Here is an 18,671-nt window from a genome sequence, read left to right on the forward strand (position 1 = left end):
ATTATTTTTGCTGCATTTAATGACATATTTATTAGTTATTGAGTCATTTATTTATTTATTTTTGATTTTGGCATGTTTAATTTGGGAAAAATGGGATGTGAAATGAAGCCATGTTGAAGCTGTGGATGAACGTGCAAAATTGTCAAAATCTCCACTGAGACAAACGTCAGGAGTAGAGCTGTAACGATTGACCGATTAGTTGTCAACTATTAAATCAATCGAGAACTATTTGATAATCAATTAATCGGTTTGAGGAATTTTTTTAGAAAAACAAATTCCCTGATTTCAGCTTCTTAAATGTGAATATTTTCTGGTTTGTTTCCTCCTCTATGACAGTAAACTGAATATCTTTGAGTTTTGGACAAAAAAATACATTTGAGGACGTCATCTTGAGCAATTTTTCACCATTTTATGACATTTTATAGACCAAACAACTAATCCATTAATCGAGAAAATAATCAACAATCGAGAAAATAATAATATTAAAAATAATAATGTAAAAAATAATCGTTAGTTGCAGCCGTAGTCAGGAGTTAAATTAGCTACCGAGACCTTTGTTTCTTTGTATCCTTAGAGTAAAGTTTGATCTTTCTGAATAGACTTATAGAGCTGATGTTTCTGAAATGACGCGTCATCTTGAGGAGATACATTTCACACTGAACTCTCGTCACTTTTTGTTTTTTGTTGGTAGGTAAATCATCAGTTTTATGGACCCAAACTCTAACATAGAATCTCCTTGTTGCTGTTAACATGTTTTAATATGTATCCTCCCTCTCTGTCTTGGGTTCAGTCTGTGTTGAAGCCCTCTTTGGCCCAGACGAGTCCCCACGTGGCCCAGGATGTGGAGCCAGCCAAGGCCGGGCTCTGACAGCGGCGCCTCAGAGCCCGGCTCTTCCTCGCTGCTGGAAGACATCCGTCCTGATCCTGGATTGAATGTTTTTATTGCCGTCTGCCCAGAGGGGAATGTGACGACGGGCGTAATGAGGCCTGATGGGAAACACCTCTCCTCCTCTACCTCCTCTGCTCTATTTACCTGCATGTTTTAATCTCTCCAGGTTGGTTCTGATGTTTTCTGACCTGCTGATGCTCGTCTCAGCATGTGGCTGCTCTTTATTTCAATAAATATTCAGTTTTCTGTCCTTTGACCTCCAACACTAGCTGAAATTTAAGAAATCTAACTGTTTTTTTGGTTCGTGCACCACAGAGAGGCTGAAAGGTTACTGAGGGTGTCCTTGAGAAGCTGTAGCTGTGGCAACTATTTCCCTTCCTCTTTCCTTTTTCTTCTTGGCAAACTCTGACCAATTTTGACTTCCACCAACTGCCAATTTCATTTGGTCTTTCTGAGTTTTTTCCTCTCTTTCCTCCCATCCTCTCACCTCTCCGTCTTATCTCCCTCACTGAGCATCACTGAAGGGTATGCAGGAAGATGTGCTCGATATACAGAATGCAGAGAAAAATAAGAGAAACACCACATCAAAGCTGACTTTTACTTTGAAGCAACTCAATTACAATTACAAAGGCGTCTCTGCAGGTCAGTTTTATTAAGTCGATTAGAAGTCTGTGTCTGCTCTGACAGTCACCGTCTTTAGATACGTCGTTTCAAAGCAACTTCAGGTGTTTCACAGAGTTCCTGTGACGCTCAACCATCAGGCCAAACACGGAGAGATGCCAAAATCTAACAAACTGCAGACAAACAGGAGGAGAAGAGCGAAGCCAGCAGTTTGCAAGGTCAAACTCAGACACTAAAAGACGTAACCAAAGCTTCTGTTATGAACTGGGAGATATAACTGGATGTTCTGCTGCTGCTGATCAAACATCCAGGCCGACTCTGTTCTGTGAAGTTTTCTTCGACTCAAAATAAGGCCGTCAATCGATTAAAATATGTAATCACGATTAATCGCAAATTAAGAGTGATTTGTCAAGTATTCAATATTCTTATCAACATGGGAGTGAGCAATGTGATGCTTTATGCAAATGTATGTATATATGTATTATTGGAAATCAATTAACAACACAAAATAATGACAAATATTGTCCAGAAACCCTCACAGGTACTGCATTTAGCATAAAACAATATGCTCAAATCATCTCCTCCATCACGTAACCAGCTACAAGTGTTGGATGTGGAGCTGCGTATGAAGGTGCTTCTTTAAATCTGAAGGAGAGTTCTTTGCAGCTGACAGACGCTTCTTTCTCAGGCACAATTTGCATTTCACTGTGATGTTCTTGTAACAGATTGCTTATTTGAAAATGTAACTAAATATCAGATTACTTGGATTGTAATAGAACACGTTACGTTACTCGTTACAACAAAAAAAAGTCAGCCCGTTCGCAAGAAAAAGGCGCATGAATGCCACAATAATGCTCAAGGGTTTAAGCGTTCAATAAGTACGCCTTTCTTGTTTTCCGCGTGTCATGTGTACGCCATGTATCCTGCAAATGTAAACTCAGCCATGCATAAATGATACAGTAAGAGTGATGCAGTATAAAAAGTGAGTAAGATCACTTATGGTGTGTGGATTGGGAGGTGGATGGGTCCAACAAACACCAGATTTTTAACCAGGAAACCCCTGTTCCCGTCTGGCGTTTTGTTTTATAAGTTACGTTAGTCACGTGGCGTTTGGGACGTGTTTTCCCTAGTTGTTTCCGTACGTGTTTTACTTAGTTTACGTGCTGATTTTAAGCCCAACTATGACGTTTTCTCTTACCCTAACTAAGTGGTTTTCTTGCCTATATTGCAGACGTTTACGTGGCGTACAAATGACACGCGAAAAGGCTAAAATGTGAACTCATGACATGCTGAATGTCTGTGTAATGTCGTGGTATTTATACGCCTTCCCATGAGACCGGATTAAAAAATCCCTGGCCGGGATTCACCGTTTTCTTTCCATACAGCAAATCACAACACTGAAATAATCAGCAGAGAGTGGCCCAGCTCTGAATCATACAGCAGATCTACCGTTGTAAAGGTGTTTCCATTATTTTGTCTACCTCCTAAAAACCTCCTAAAAAATAGTTTTCCTTTCCTGCCTTCACAGTCTGCTCACACACACACACACACACACACACACACACACACACACACACACACACACACACACACACACACACACACACACACACACACACACACACACACACACACACACACACACACACACACACACACACACACACACACACACACACACACACACACACACACACACACACACACACACACACACACACAGCTTCCTCACCTCCTTCTCGTCCGCAGCGTCTCCCTCCGTCAGCGGCGCGTACAGGATCATGTACCCAGAAGCCCCGGCGGCGATCTTCCAGCGGGCCCTCATGGTGCTGTGAGTGATATCGTACAACTCCAGGTCGTTCACCATCGGCAGCGCCACTGCAGCACGACACAAAGACCAAATGTAAGACCGCTTTCAAACATAACAACAATACATCTTAATATTAAAATGATTATATCACACAAAATAATGTCTATTTCATGCTCATGGAGGATATTATTCTCAGATGAAAAAAGCCTGCAGCTTCTCTTAGACTTTATTTTAGACTTTCAGCTTCAATAAGTTCAAATAATATCTAAATGTCATGAAAGGTCTGTCTCTCTCAGGTTTTATTAAATCTAGTGTATCTCAGCCAGTCAGTGTCATCAGGTTTCTCTCACAGCATGAGAAAAAAAAGCAAAATCTGATATTAAATGTTATTTTTTTCCACATTTTATTTGCTAATTTAACTGTTCATACCTGCTTTTAACCCTCTCCGACCCACAATAGAGACGTTTTTGTCTTATTTAGGGGGGTCCAGGGGGTCTTTAGGGGGAGATAGCAGGTCAACAGTAGATGTCACATAGAAATGATGTACAGTGTTCTACATCCTGTGTTTTCTAGAGACCATTTCACAGTCTATGAAGCAGACAGGAAGTAAACATGGACCCAAGCTGTTACCTGAAACGCTCTATAAGTCACACACATAAAGCACCACCACACCCCTAAACCTGTCACTATCTAGTGTCACGTTTCATTTGTTGCCGTAGAAACAGAGTCCAGCTGACGGCAGCAGCCAAACTCTCCATTAACTTTGTCACAAGGTCGACTCGCAGCTTAGCATTCATCCTCCGCCGACCGGGAGGAATTCCCCGTCATTCATCAGCGAGCAGCGGGCTGAGAGAGGCGGGAGGAATCCTGCCAAGCTCTGGTTCGGTGTTTTCAGACATCACGACGGGGGCCTCGGGCAACACGAGAAATAGAGCTCACCACGGGCGTCCTGTCAGAGGTGGAGGATCGCGCCTCCGATGCATAATGCAACACCTGTGCAGCTTTCATGGCCCAAATTCAGTGTCTTCTGCTGTGGCACATATATTTTACTATTATTTGGATTTTCTGTCCGCTCATGTTGCTTGACTGTATTGTACCACAATGTAGTATGTTCTGAACCATTATACATACTGTATTATTTGTATTATTCTAGGATGCCTAACAACATGGGAATGCCCATGAAAACACAGCTAACTCGTGGACATTTACATTTGTTTGAATGTTGATTCATGTTTTTCAAATAAAAGTTTAATTAAATTAAATCAAATATCTGCTAGTCGATCAGTGTTTCTATCAAAGATGCACTGGAAAGACTATATGCTGTTCCTTTCAATTCCTTCAGAGCAAAAGAAAGAGGAATATTATCCAAAAACATGTTTAAATAGAGGATCCGCTGTGTTTACTCCGCCTTTTTACTTTAGTCATTTTGTGAATGTCTTGTACTCCTGTTGATTAATCCCGATTAATTGCAAATTAATCACACATTTTGTATTTGTTTAAAATGTACCTTAAAGGGAGATTTGTCAAGTATTTAATCCTCTTATCAACATGGGAGTGGACAAATATTCTGCTTTATGCAAATGTATGTATATATCTATTATTGGAAATTAATTAACAACACAAAACAATGACAGATATTGTCCAGAAACCCTCACAGGTACTGCATTTAGCATAAAACAATATGCTCCAATCATAACATGGCAAACTGCAGCCCAACAGGCAACAACAGCTGTCAGTGTGTCAGTGTGCTGACTTGACTATGACTTGCCCCAAACTGCATGTGATAAAGTGGGCGTATCTGTAAAGGGGAGACTCGTGGGTACCCATAGAACCCATTTAGGTCAAGGGACCCCTTTGAAAATGGACAGGACAGCTTTCCTCACCAACATTTTATGTAAGTTTGGAGCGTTATTTAACCTCCTTCCTGACAACCTACTATGACATGGTTGGTACCAATGGATTCATTAGGTTTTTTAATTTTATATGATACCAATATCTTCACTCTATCTTTAAAACTGAGACCGCTACAACCTAAACCTCACAAGTTGGGTTCATGCTTTAAAGAAATTAATGGCGTTGAAACAAATTTGCGTTATCGCGTTAACTTTGACAGCCCTATTTATAACAAACTATTCTGTCTTTCAGAGGTTGTAACGGGCTCAATCTTAAAGCTAGAGTGAAGTTACCATGTCATGTTAGCTTGTCACAAAGAACGTTAAATAACGCTTCAAACTAACGTATGCTAAATTTTGACGAGAAAAAACTGGCATGGCCATTTTCAAAGGGGTCCCTTGACCTCTGACCTCCACATATGTGGATGAAAACGCAATATATCTTATCGCAATACTTTTAAATGTTTAAAATCGCATTAAGATCGTTTCGTGGGACCTCTGGTGATTCCCATCCCTAATGGTTTGATTTAAAATCAGTCCCCAACCTCCTACGTATGCCGATTTTGATTAGAAACATATTTGTGATAAAAAAAAGGAGAACATGAGTTTCCTCATTGCATCCTTCGTAAACTTCTAAACTTACATGTGGTAGCACTTCCTCTCAGGGCCTCGCTGGCTGAGCTGCGGTAGACGGCGAACACAGCCACCTGGTACTCCGTCAGAGAGTTCAGGTAGTTGAGCTCCACGCTGTTCTCCGTCCCCTGGATCACCTGAAAAGACGGATCACACCGGGTCTGAGCCTGGACGCTATACAGCAGACATCCTCCAGTCTTATTGAGCAGTCGGCTTCGTTTGTTTGTCATGTTCATCACTGTGAGTCATCTCAGCTGTGTGCTCAGGGAGATAAACCTCTGATATCGTTATTATTTTAAGACTTTAATTAGCTCTGATGTTGCGCTCTCACTCACTTTGTAACAGTCAAAAAGCAACGAAATATATTAAAAACTGAGCGCCTCTGTTTACTGGGGAAACCGCATATTGCACGGTTGAAAACGGCACCACGTGTTGCTGTAGGCATTCAGCTCGTCTCCAAAGACATTTAAATTGAGTGGAACTAGATCAGATTAGCTTTGATGAAGCCTCCGTCTTCCTTGTGGGGGAAACTGGACCGTTCCAGCTGCAAGTTGTAATAAACATCAAAGAGAAACTGCATAAAAATGAGAAGGGAAATGTACAAACATAAATATGAACTCTGATAATTACAGCACTGTGTGTAGGTGTAGTTATAGGTAGGGAGACTTCCAATTAAATCAATCTACTGCGCAGGTTGTCAAACGGTACAAACACCCTCTTGAGATAAGCGTTGGCGACACTGGGCTGGGTTTATCGTTTGGATCGTTTTAAAAATCTAGTGTACTACAGCTTGTTTCTCAACATTACCCACCCTAGCTTTAATAATGCAAATCACTTTGAGAAGTTAATTTAACTTGAGCAATTGACCCTAAACGATTTAAGCTGAGCAGCCGTAATTAAAATGCTGCCATTACATCAGTGTGTCAGCATTTTGTTTACCCTCTGCTGGGAAATCAGGAGCAAAGTCCCACCAGTTAAAGTGACAAACGGACCCCCCCCCCACCTCGTCATCGATAAGGAGCCAGAGAAACAGATGAACCACTTAATAACCAGTGGATTGGATTCATTTAAATGTTGTAAGACAGCTCCAGTGAAAGCGTTACAACGGCGTATTAATTAAAAAAAAGTAATTAAAGAGCCGGGGGAGGGGGGGGTAATATTCAGAGAAAAAACTCATGTATGTCATTCATGTATGTACTTGTATATGACGAATGTAATAAAGTGTTTTTTAATTTATGGGAAAAAAATTGGGATATTCTCTGACAATAAATTGGCAAATTTAAGAGAAAAAAACGTTTTTTCTTGAAAATGTACGACTTTATAATCTTGAAAATGTTCGATTTTTTTTTCTCGCAAATTTATGATTTTATAATCTCTACAATTTCAGATTTTTTTCTTGCATATTTATAACTTTATAATCTCACAGAATATCCAAGTTCTTTTCTCATAAATTTGTGACTTTAATCTCAGAAATTCTGAGGCATTTCTCTGAATATTACCCTCCATCCCCCGGCTCCGTAATTTACATTTATTTTTTTTACATACAATAGTGTAGTTGGTGGAGCTATGATGATCACACCTGGCATCAGAGCCAAAGAATAGATTTAAACTGTGATAAATATGAAGTGATAATAAAGTCAATTTCATCCACGTATTTTCTGATTTAAAAAAAACAACAATAATCTCAGTACCTTTTCGTCTGGCTGTCCTCCGCTGGCTGGATAGTAGACCACTCGGTATTTCTCAACCTGGCCCGACGCGTGAGTCCATCTCACCCAGAAACTGCGAGCCGTGATGTCAGACGTCACCAGGTCGCGGGGCGGCGCCACAGAGGTGGGCGGGGGGGCAGGGTCTCCTCCCCCTGGAGAAGAAGAAGAAGAAGAGAGAAAAAAAGCACATCAGCGTCCAAGGGCTGAAATAATCACATTTTAAGTGCAAACCTAAAATCTTTATCTATTTTAAGCAGCATGTGTGTGTATATATATATATACTGCATTGAAAGTGGGGCTATGTCCTGACTTAGATGAGACTACATTATATTAGATGGGGACAGGGTTGTTATTGCTTAGGGATCCCCTCTCGTCATAATTACAACCAACAGCATCTGTGATGTCACGTGACTCGGCCGCTGTTCAAACCTCTGAGCTGCTTGTCGAGCTGCTCCACGCGCTCGCAGACGGTCTTGGTGAGTCCGTCCACGATGTCGCTCATCACGCTGAAGTCCGCCACATTGTAGACGTGAGTTTCCTCAGGAGGAGAGGCGATGGCCTTCAGCTCGTTCTCATCAGCGTTCTTCACACCTGGACAGAGAGAGAGAGAAAGAGAGAGAGAGAGAGAGAGAGAGAGAGAAGAGAGAGAGAGAGAGAGAGAGAGAGAGAGAGAGGGAGAGAGAGAGAGAGAGAGAGAGAGAGAGAGAGAGAGAGAGAGAGAGAGAGAGAGAGGGCGACGGACAGTGATCAGACTGACAGGAAGTGGTTACATGAAAGGTGTTTGAAGTTTTTGATGATGCAAGAAGTCGATGAATGTCAAACTGTGAAAAAGAAAATTTAGACGTAGAAAAATGTCCTGACGGCAAACCTTTTTTTTCACACCGGTTTCAAAGATGAAACTTTTTTTTTTAAAGAACTTAGAAAGATAATTCTGGTAAAACCTTTTTTTGACCTGTTCTTCAGTCATTTAGATCAGACTTGAATTGGCCTCTCAGGGCTTCCGTACATTTCAGTTTGTTTCATTACAATATGAAAACCAACTCATCGAGAATTCACCTTTATAAAGAAAAATGTAAATATAACCAATAATCAATTAGTTTTTTTGTGATTGAAAGTAATACTTCAACCACAAAATGTAAAAATATCAGCAGATCACACATGTCTTAATGTGAAGATGCTCCATTCAGAATAAGGCCTAATTCAGAATTCATGTTTATATGACCCGTATCAAATTCCCTATATGGTCATATTCGTAATAACAGTGGAATATTAGTGGGCATGTAACCGTAGTCAGAGTTAATCTGGATTGTTAGTGTTAGCGTAGGAGGAACGTACCAATAGCAAACAGCTCTATCCCAGCTTCCCTCAGGCTCCGTGCAGGCGGGATCACATCATCCTGGGACTTCCCGTCAGTGATGAGGATTCCTATCTTGGGAACGCCGGGCCTGGATCCAGACTCGGGTTTGAAGCTGTTCTCCAAGATGAAGGTCAGAGCCAGACCTGGTCACACACACAAAGACGGGAGTAGAGTGAATACAGTGTGACACAGACACTGGTGCAATTACCTGAAAAAAAAGGTTCTCAACTTCTCATTACAGTACACTGAAAACAAGCAGTCATGGTCCTGTTCGTTTTCCCAAGTAACAGACATTTGACATCCAAAATAATGAAGGGAAAATTAACACTTTGGCTTAAAGGGTGCAGAGACAACTGTCACCCTAATGGCGCATTCACACCAAGTGCGAAGTGAGAAGTGACAAATTTGCGCCGGGCGACGCAAATGAAAATGAAATATTTCAACTAAAGTGAAGTTCGCGTGACGCTGTGTCATGAAAAGCCTCTCAGCGTTGAGATTCTTCTCCTGTTGTCACTGATGTCCTGACGTTGTTGAATCAGAAAGAGAAGATAGTATATCATATCTGTACAGAGACCGGAACAAACTCTGTGTAGAAACCACAGAAAAACCACAGCTACAATGTTAGCATAGCCTGGCTCTGATCAATCCAAACTCCATTCAGAAAACAAGCATTTTAAAAGTTGTTTGCTTGTCGTTTTGCGGACAGACCTAACAAAGCATGAATTCAGACTTTTTAACAAATCAGCATCATTATGTAATTATTTCGGCATCATTTCGATCTGTTTATTGAAATTAAATCACAGCTCAATCTGTTTATATTTTGGGTTCATACCACAGTAGCGATGTGTGGCTTGCTAGATACAGTCAGTGCAATGGCACTGTATGAGAATACAGTTCGCCGCCGTGATGTTATGAACCCAGACACAACGGCAACATATGGTGGTTATTTTCTTCCACGGTTGCTGACGGAAATGGCGGAAAGAAAGGTTGTTGGTATCTATGGAGACAAGCTCATTCTCCTCCCCGACGCGTATAGTGCGAATGAACACAAATGATACCGGCGGGTCCAACTCGCGCGAGTAAAGTGAGGCAAAAAATTTGCTTCGCTCTTGGTGTGAATGCGACATAAGAGCAAAAAAAGAGACTTTTCACAAAAAAGCTCATTTAAAAGACTTGATTTACTCTGTGAGTGCTTATTCAAAAGCTTTAAATACTTCAGCAGGGTTAAAGTTTGCAGTTAAAGTACTTTTCACATCATCTGTGTGCAGAAAAAACAACTAAAAGAAATATACAATCTACCAAAATCAGCGTAAAAATCATGAAGAAAGCCGTGACGTAACATGAAGTATGTTTTTAAATCTCTTAAATCAATCACAACGCACAGTAGCCTGAAATTAAGACATTTTCTTGTATTTTCCTGATCCTTGTTTTGACATTCTGTTGGACGAAGTGACGTCTACTGTTAGAATGACTGTCAGCAGAACATTAGAGCCACTTATGGTGCTTTTTAAAGACGGGCTGTGGTAGTAAGTTAAGCCCTCGCTGACAGTATGATTGCACTCACTGTTCCCCTCGGAGGTGTACCGAGGACAGCTGAAATGACTGGTGACGTCTCGGCTCAAAGACTTAATGAACATGATGGTTTTTAAGTGTCATTAATGGTGTGACAAGTGTTTCAGTGTAATGAGTGAGTTAACATAATGAGCTGTTGGGTCCATTAATGACACCGCTGATTACTTTCTGTCGTTGATCATTAATTCAGCTTGTTGACCAACACACGACGACAGACTCTGAAGAAGTAACTCTGGCAGTTTGTTGACAGTCAATACAGAGTTGTATAAATGTTGGATGATACGGACTTCACTCATCTGATTCACTTGCTTCTCTGTACTCACCAGTAACCCAAAAACAAATCTGGTGATCTAAACAGGACTGAAAGGATTCATGTTTATTTGCATTCTAAACACGAGCTACATATATTGACATGGAACACTGTGTTGCGTTGTGATGTCGACATTATACAGTTTTAAACTGTTGAAATGTTTTACAGCCCTTTGCAGTTTTTTTCTGTTTCTGTATAACATCAATACGTCTCCTCCAAATACTTTTATCGGTCGCTAAGACTTTGGACAAGTACTATTAAGTCCCACTGTTGAGCCCCATACGGTTGCTCCCGGTTTAGACCATTGGTTATTTCTTACTTTTACTGATTTATCTGCTTCAAATTTATTTATTCATTTATTCAATTATTCATTCATTCATTTATTTTTCCATTCATTCATTTAATTATTCAATTATTTAATTATTCATTTATTTATTCATTCATTTATTTAATTAATTATTCAATTATTTAATTATTCATTCATGTATTTATTTATTTATTTATTCCTTCATTCATTTAATTATTTATTAATTCACTCATTCATTCATTTATGTATTTATTTATTCATTCATTCATTCACTTATTTAATTATTTATTCCTTCATTCCTTCATTCATTCATTTACTCATTCATTAATTTTTTTTATTTTTTTTTTGCCTTTATTTGTGGGAATTATGATTGATATTACCACATTGTCTTTTGTTTTGGCCCGCACCAGAGTACGATTACTGCGTTCACAACTACCCAAAAGAACCGCACTAATGTTTGATTAAAACAGACTAAATGTTGGCTTATGAAAGCAGCCCAATATGCCAAATTCTCTTTATGTAATAGACAGTGACATCGCTCGTAGTATATCTGGAATTTGTTTTTATCTCCATTCGCTAGAGTTCGCTCGTTCGCTGTGTGTCAGGAAGAGGTGTGAGACCCGTTCCTCCTTATGATGATGGTTCTAACGTAAAACTGGAGAGCCCTGACTTTGTTAAGAAAACATTTCCTTATTACTTCTTGAATATATCAGTGGAGCTGCTGCTAATGCTGCGGTCACGCTGACTGAACCACACTGACTCACAGTCTGCTCTTATCAGCCAGGTCACAAACATTTTTTAACACCGAGCTGAAATGAACTGAGGTGAATTTAATAAGCTGAGGTAGAGGACTGGCTTTGGTCCAAGTCGACCTCTGAGGCGTTATCTGTTAACTGTGATGAGTATGGAAGACCATAATAACCAGAGGGAGGCTCGGGGGGGTTTGGTACCTGTCAGTGTGTTTCCTCCTTTATACGGCAGGTTCTTCACAGCCTCCATCACGGCCTCTTTGGTGGTGTGAGTGTTCAGATGCCACTCGATCCTCGGGTCTCCGCTGTACTGAGCCAGGCCTAAACACACACACAAACACACACATGGCATGTTGAGGAGAAGATTAGTCACATGGATATTACTTTCAATGTTCCAAAGACTACAAAAGGCGCATTTCAGCCCCGTTCGTTTTTAAATAGCTCCTTCATGGTGCTTCACCCGCGGTGTGTGAAAGAGAGAGATAACACAGGTCCTTCTGCTGCTGAAGCACTTTACATCAACATCTAATAAAGGATTATCTGACCTAACGTGGACAACCGGTGAAAAATATCACTTCATTACCGAGGTTGGAACTGAAATAATAAGGGAACAACGTACAGGCTAGCACAACAGTTTATATGATACATATTGAGTTATTCTTTTGAGTTATGGAGAAGGAGTAGAACCATTAAATGTATATTTCTTCCTACTCCTTTTTTGGACGTAATATTTATTTATGTTGATTATTTGTTTGCTATATGTTTACTGTTCATTATATTTGTTATTCTTTTTACTTTTTTTGTTACTTGTGCGAAATAAATAAATAGAAATGAAGTGAAACGAAATGCTTCTCACTGTCCAATAATATTTATCAACATGAATCCCAATTACTATATGACTGTGTGAAAAATAATATGCAAGATATCGTTTCTTTTCATGAACGGCAGAATGGTGTGCGCTTTAAATGTTGCGGCCGCAAGGAATTGTGGGACATTATTCTCTCCTTTCCTTTGGTAAAGGATGTATCCTATGCTAAAGGAGACAATAAAGGAAGCATTGAAGCTCCTTTCCTCAGCATTTAGAGGATTCAAACAGCTCTCATCACGGCTGCTACTGAGACACTTCGGGGTCATTTTACTCCGTTAGGAAGAGAAAGAGACTTTTCGAACGCAGCCCACGGTTAGGCAACAGATTTGAGTCCTGATGAGGCTAAATAAGGAACTTCAAACAACAAACAAACTGTATGAATAAGGCTGTTTAAAATGAAACAAAGCTCCTCACCGATCCTGGTATGGTCAAACTCCACAGAGAAGGCTTTGACCAGGTTTTCCAGGAACGTCCTGACCAGCCTGAAGTTGATGCGGCCGATACTCCAGGAGCCATCCACCAGAATAACGATGTCAGATATGGATGAAGTCTTACACATAAAGTCCTCTTCACCTAAAGACAGACACAGAAAACACAAATGTACCGTGAGTTTCCTTCCCTGCTGGTGTGCAGGAAATGAATATCCATAATGTAAAGTATGAACCAGATATAAAAGAATGATGTAAAACATGTACAGAGTCGCCTACAGCGCACACACGACACATCTGCAGTGGAAAAAGTAGGACAATTTGATGTGCAGCTTCTGTCCCAGAGTATTACAAAGTGTTTCATTAATTCTAATTCAGTTCAACACGGTATAATTAAACCCTGGAGGAGCGAGGTACTTAGTTTTAGCAGATGAAAAATAACAGCCCACTCTGTTGTTTGTCTCAACAGTTTACTGGGTGATAAAACAGACCAGACTCTAATGAGGCAACAGCAGTTCATTTACAAAAAGAGCCAGTCCAGCACACAGTGAGCCAGAGGCCAGCCAAATTAGGAAACAACCATATTTCTATCAGCCAATTATCGTTCTCACAGAGCTCAGGAAAAACCTCTGTGAGTTTGGGTGGAAAAATAATGCAATCGTTAAAGGGGCGCTGGTTTTAATCCCAGTGGACTCAATAATCAGAATTAATAAAAATACGGCCGAAATGCAGTTGAGCAAGGCACTTAAACTCCCGGCTGCTGCTAATGTCTAGTTCACACACGACTTTGGCTCTGATTTTTCTGCTCCCCGACAGTTTTTGGAGCTCGCCGACAAAAACCCCAGATGAGAAGCAAACCGGCGCTGGCTCGCCGCTCACACATCGGTGCTCAAGCGGCATGTGTGAACTGCTTCAGACCTGGTATTGACATGCATCCTGAGTGACTTCAGTCACTGTGAGTCACTGTGAGTCTTTAGTTAGTGAAGTTAACATCAACCACGACCGTTTCCTAATCCTAACTGAGTGGTTGTGTTGCCTAAACCTAACTTCCTGTGAAAACAGAAGTGATTTTGAAAGGACACTATGCATGTAACGATCATACAGCGATCAGCCATAACATTATGACCACCTGCCTAATCTTGAGTAGGTTCCCCTTTTGCCGCAAAAAACAGCTCTGACCCGTTGAGACATGGACTCCACTAGACCTCTGAAGGTCTGCTGTGGTATCTGGCACCAAGCTGTCAGTAGCAGATCCTTTAAGTCCTGTAAGTAGCGAGGTGGGGCCTCCGTGGATCGGACTTGTTCATCCAGCACATCCCACAGACCTTCCATTGCTCCATGGCCCAGCTCTGATGCTCACGTGCCCATTGTAGGCGCTTTTGGACACGGGTCTGCACGGGCACCCTGACCGGTCTGCAGCTACGCAGCCCCGTACGCAACAAACTGCTCCTCACTGTGTGTTCTGACACCTTTCTATCAGAACCAGCATGAAGTGTTTCAGCAGTTTGAGCTCCAGTAGCTCTTCTATTTGATCAGACAACACGGGCCAGCCTTCGCTCCCCACGTACATCAACGATCCTCGGGTCTGACCCTGTCGCTGGTTCACCGGTTTTCCTTCCTTGGACCACTTTTGGTAGGTCCTGACCACTGCAGACCGGGAACATCCCACAAGAGCTGCAGTTTTGGAGATGCTCTGACCCAGTCGTCTAGCCAGCACTATCTGGCCCTCGTCAAAGTCGCTCACATCCGTACGTTGGCCCATTTCTTCTGCTTCCAACACAAAGTTCAAAGTTCAAAATGTTCACTTGCTGTCTAATATATCCCCCCCCACTGCCAGGTGACATGGTAACGAGATAATCAATGTTATTCACTTCACCTGTCAGTGGTCTTAATGTTATGGCTGATCGGTGTATATTGACGCGCCGTCCCTGGTCCGTCCAAAAGCAACGCAAGAGGGGTACTTTACCCCGTTGGTCTGTCTCCGATGCTGAGGGGCGCTGACCAAGCGGCGCTATTTGACGAGTTGGGAGTTAGAATGTGTTGTCAAAGCCATAACCATCTTCCTAAATATTCAATTTGCCCCAATTTACCTAGTTTTATATTATTTGTGTGTCATTGTTTTGCCTTTATCAGATCAGATTAGAGTTGGTGTTATGGAGGCAGAAAGGAAATTAAAAGAAAGAGGGAGAGCTGGCTGACAAAAGCACGGCAAGGATTCTTAACTTGTTTTCCTCGACTAGCAACAAATCCAACATTAAAGGCCTCAGAGCCAACAGAAGATGACAGTGGTTGCACCGGGAGATTCAGGGGTGTGAATGTTTCTTATAAAAATGAAGCGAGGTGGTTGCTGTGTGAGAGCCCTGCATGCCCAGCAACCTTTTCCTGGATAAACAAAGCTTAAGAAAAAACACACACACACACAGAAGAATCTCAGTCATACAGCCATTAAGCAGTGATGATTATAAAAACAAAACCCTGATGGTTTAACTTCACACTGGATTAAACAAAAACTGGAAGAACAACCGTTTCTTCGTAGGTAGAAACATGAGCATCGGCTTCTGATTTGCATTAAGCTTTAGCTTCGGTATACACTTTGACACATACTTGGCCCAGCGCTGCCCTACACACTGTACATCTGCACCCGCTGGCACCCGATTTCTGATGCTCCAGATGTATAAGAGAATATTTCATTCAGGTTGCAGCATGTTTTTACATCTCAGGAGGTGGAGAGGGTTGTGTGTGTGTGTGTGTGTGTGTGTGTGTGTGTGTGTGTGTGTGTGTGTGTGTGTGTGTGTTTGGAGGGGTGGCGAGGGCATTCTTCAGCAGTCATTTCATTCATCATTGACAGGAACTTAGAAGTGTATCACTCCTTACAAGTCTCTACAGTGTCGGAATTTAAACCTCCTCCTCGGTCGACCGGAGGAGTCTCAGTGCCGCTACCCAACACGACTTCAGAAGGCAGATGAAAGCAGTGACACATTAAACTCACAATTACTTCACCGCTCTGGAAAGAATGAGCCTTGAGCTCGCTGTTGATTATCGGCTGGTTGTGCAGTGAGCGATATACAGTGGGTAGCTTCTGGGGATCTATTAGCAGAAATGGAATATAATATTCATAACTATGTTTTCTTTAGTGTATAATCATCTGAAACTAAGAATCGTTGTGTTTTCGTTAGCTTAAAATGAACTGTTTATATCTAGATAGAAGAGAGCGGGTCCTCTTCACTAAGTCCGCCATGTTTCTGTCACAACCAGACTCCACTCTGTCTTAGACCTGTAATAATCTTTCACAGTTTGCACATCGGTTTATGACCTCTCTAATTTTTATTTTAAAACAAAATTAACACAAGAATTTGCCAATTTTGGATCAATAAAGTACATCCATCCATCCATCCATCCATCCATCCATCCATCCATCCATCCATCCATCCATCCATCCATCCTCTATACCAGGGGTCTGCAACCTGCGGCTCCGGAGCCAAATGCGGCTCTTTAGGTTTGCGAGAAAAAAGTTGTAATATTGTGAAAATAAATTCATAAATTTAAGAGAAAAGAAGTCGTAGTATTATGAGAATAAAGTCATAATATTATAAATTAGTAATTTTTCGTGTTATTTTCTTTTTTTCTCCTAAAGTTATGACTTTATTCTCGTAATATTACGACTTTTTTTTCTTGTTAAGTTCTGACTTTATTCTGGAAATCTCTGATTTTTTCCCCCTCAATTTGGCCCTAATACTCCCTAGTACATTTGCACTTTGGTTCTCACTGCATTAGACTTATATACTATATACTTAGACTATAAACTGTGTTACCTTCATCACAAAGCTCAAATGTTTTGCGGCTCCAGACAAGTTTTTTTTTTTGTTTTTTTTGCCTAAAATGGCTCTTTTGCTAGTAAATGTTGCTGACCCCTGCTCTAGAGAGAGCATTTCACGTTTTTACGTTACCTCAAGGCCATCGTAGTTCTCCGACACGCTTGTGAAACTGTGGTAACGTGAGCTGCAGAGTGTTAAACCGTGGTACCGCCAGCCGCCGTCTGACCTCCTAAAGTAGTGTTATTATGGTAAGGATGATCTCTGAGCGAGGCGAACGGCGTTGCCATGTTGTGTACTCTGCGGCTCACGTTACCGCAGTCTTGGGAAGGGAGGAGTGAGCAGAGGGATACTCAGTTGGTTGCAATCTGCAACCAACACCACTAGATGACGCTAAATCCTTCACACTGTTCCTTTAAAGTGATGGTTGGTAATCTTTAGAAACTAACAAGAGTACAGTAGATTTTAAAAATGATCCAACTGAAAATTCTATATAATTCTATCTACTCTATGTAAACTACTAGTCTAATAGTTTTTACGGCAGGTATACTTGTAAGTTTTCTCAAGTGAACTTATAGTACTCAGCCAAATATACTTTTCAGTATAAGCCAAGCACACTTTGCGATCTCTGTATACCTGTCGGTGTAAGCCAAGTATACTTAAGTATAATTATGTAACTCTGATAAGTATATAGAAAGTAATCTGTAAGCACACTAATAGCTCACTTGAATAAACTTCTATTTTGTAAGCTAGCTTTAAAGTAAAGTATTTGTGCACAGTCAGCATGTTGGTGTATCAGAGCGCTCCTGTGTTTTGTGTGTTTTGTGTGTTTTGTGTGTCTTTACCACTGAAATATATTCAGATGTTTCAACCTACAATAGCAAACATGACTTATTCTTCCCCGTAAAGAGGAGAGCAGCAATTTAAAGTAGTAAATTTGTCACTTTTGCAGACAGCTGGTGGAAGAGTCTTAATTTGGTTCTGGTCTGGTTGGTATTTTGGCTTTACTGAGCTGTAATTTAGAAGAAAAACTGTAAAGAACGGTAGCTATTGGTGGACAGATGTATTTTGGAGAGGACAAAACAGCAATTAAAAAACACAGTAAATCTTAACAGGCAGAAAGCAAAACACTTTCTCTCTTATTGTAGTCCTGATTTGTGATGCAGGAGTATCAAACATAAGCCATAAACGGTGTTAGAGAAAACTTGCAGTGGGTTAACTTCACGGACTGAATTTGAGGTCTCCTAACTGATCCTGAGAGGTTTAATCGTTAAATCAGGGCTGTCAATCAATTAAAATATTTAATCGCCATTAATCGCATGATTATCCATAGTTAATCTCAAATTTTATTATCTGCTCAAAATGTACCTTAAAGGGAGATTTGTCAAGTATTTAGTCCTCTTATCAACATGGGAGTGGGAAAATCTGCTGCTTTATGCAAATGTATGTATATATTTATTATTGTAAATCAATTAACATCACAAAACAATGACAGATATTGATCCAGAAACCCTCACAGGTACTGCATTTAGCATAAAACAATATGCTCCAATCATAACATGGCAAACTGCAGCCCAACAGGCAACAACAGCTGTCAGTGTGTCAGTGTGCTGACTTCACTATGATTTGCCCCAAACGGCATGTGATTATCATAAAGTGGGCATGTCTGTAAAGGGGAGACTCGTGGGTACCCATAGAACCCATTTACATTCAC

At 40.8% G+C, this 18,671-nt stretch overlaps 1 protein-coding gene across 7 annotated transcripts in view; it reads right to left on the reverse strand.

Moving 5' to 3' along the window:
• The window catches only part of LOC141753844 (collagen alpha-1(XIV) chain-like), a 197,972-nt gene that overhangs the window by 118,485 nt on the left and 60,816 nt on the right, over positions 1-18,671 (reverse strand). For all 7 annotated transcript variants that reach the window (XM_074612443.1, XM_074612440.1, XM_074612439.1 and 4 more), the window contains 7 exons: positions 13,132-13,290; positions 12,051-12,170; positions 8,890-9,054; positions 7,984-8,145; positions 7,537-7,706; positions 5,856-5,982; positions 3,243-3,388 (listed from right to left, as the gene is read on the reverse strand). In XM_074612443.1, the coding sequence (XP_074468544.1) occupies positions 3,243-3,388; positions 5,856-5,982; positions 7,537-7,706; positions 7,984-8,145; positions 8,890-9,054; positions 12,051-12,170; positions 13,132-13,290 (1,049 nt within the window). The remainder of the gene's footprint in view (positions 1-3,242; positions 3,389-5,855; positions 5,983-7,536; positions 7,707-7,983; positions 8,146-8,889; positions 9,055-12,050; positions 12,171-13,131; positions 13,291-18,671) is intronic.

This window comes from Sebastes fasciatus, chromosome 17 (assembly GCF_043250625.1).
Source record: "Sebastes fasciatus isolate fSebFas1 chromosome 17, fSebFas1.pri, whole genome shotgun sequence".
NCBI lineage: Eukaryota > Metazoa > Chordata > Actinopteri > Perciformes > Sebastidae > Sebastes > Sebastes fasciatus.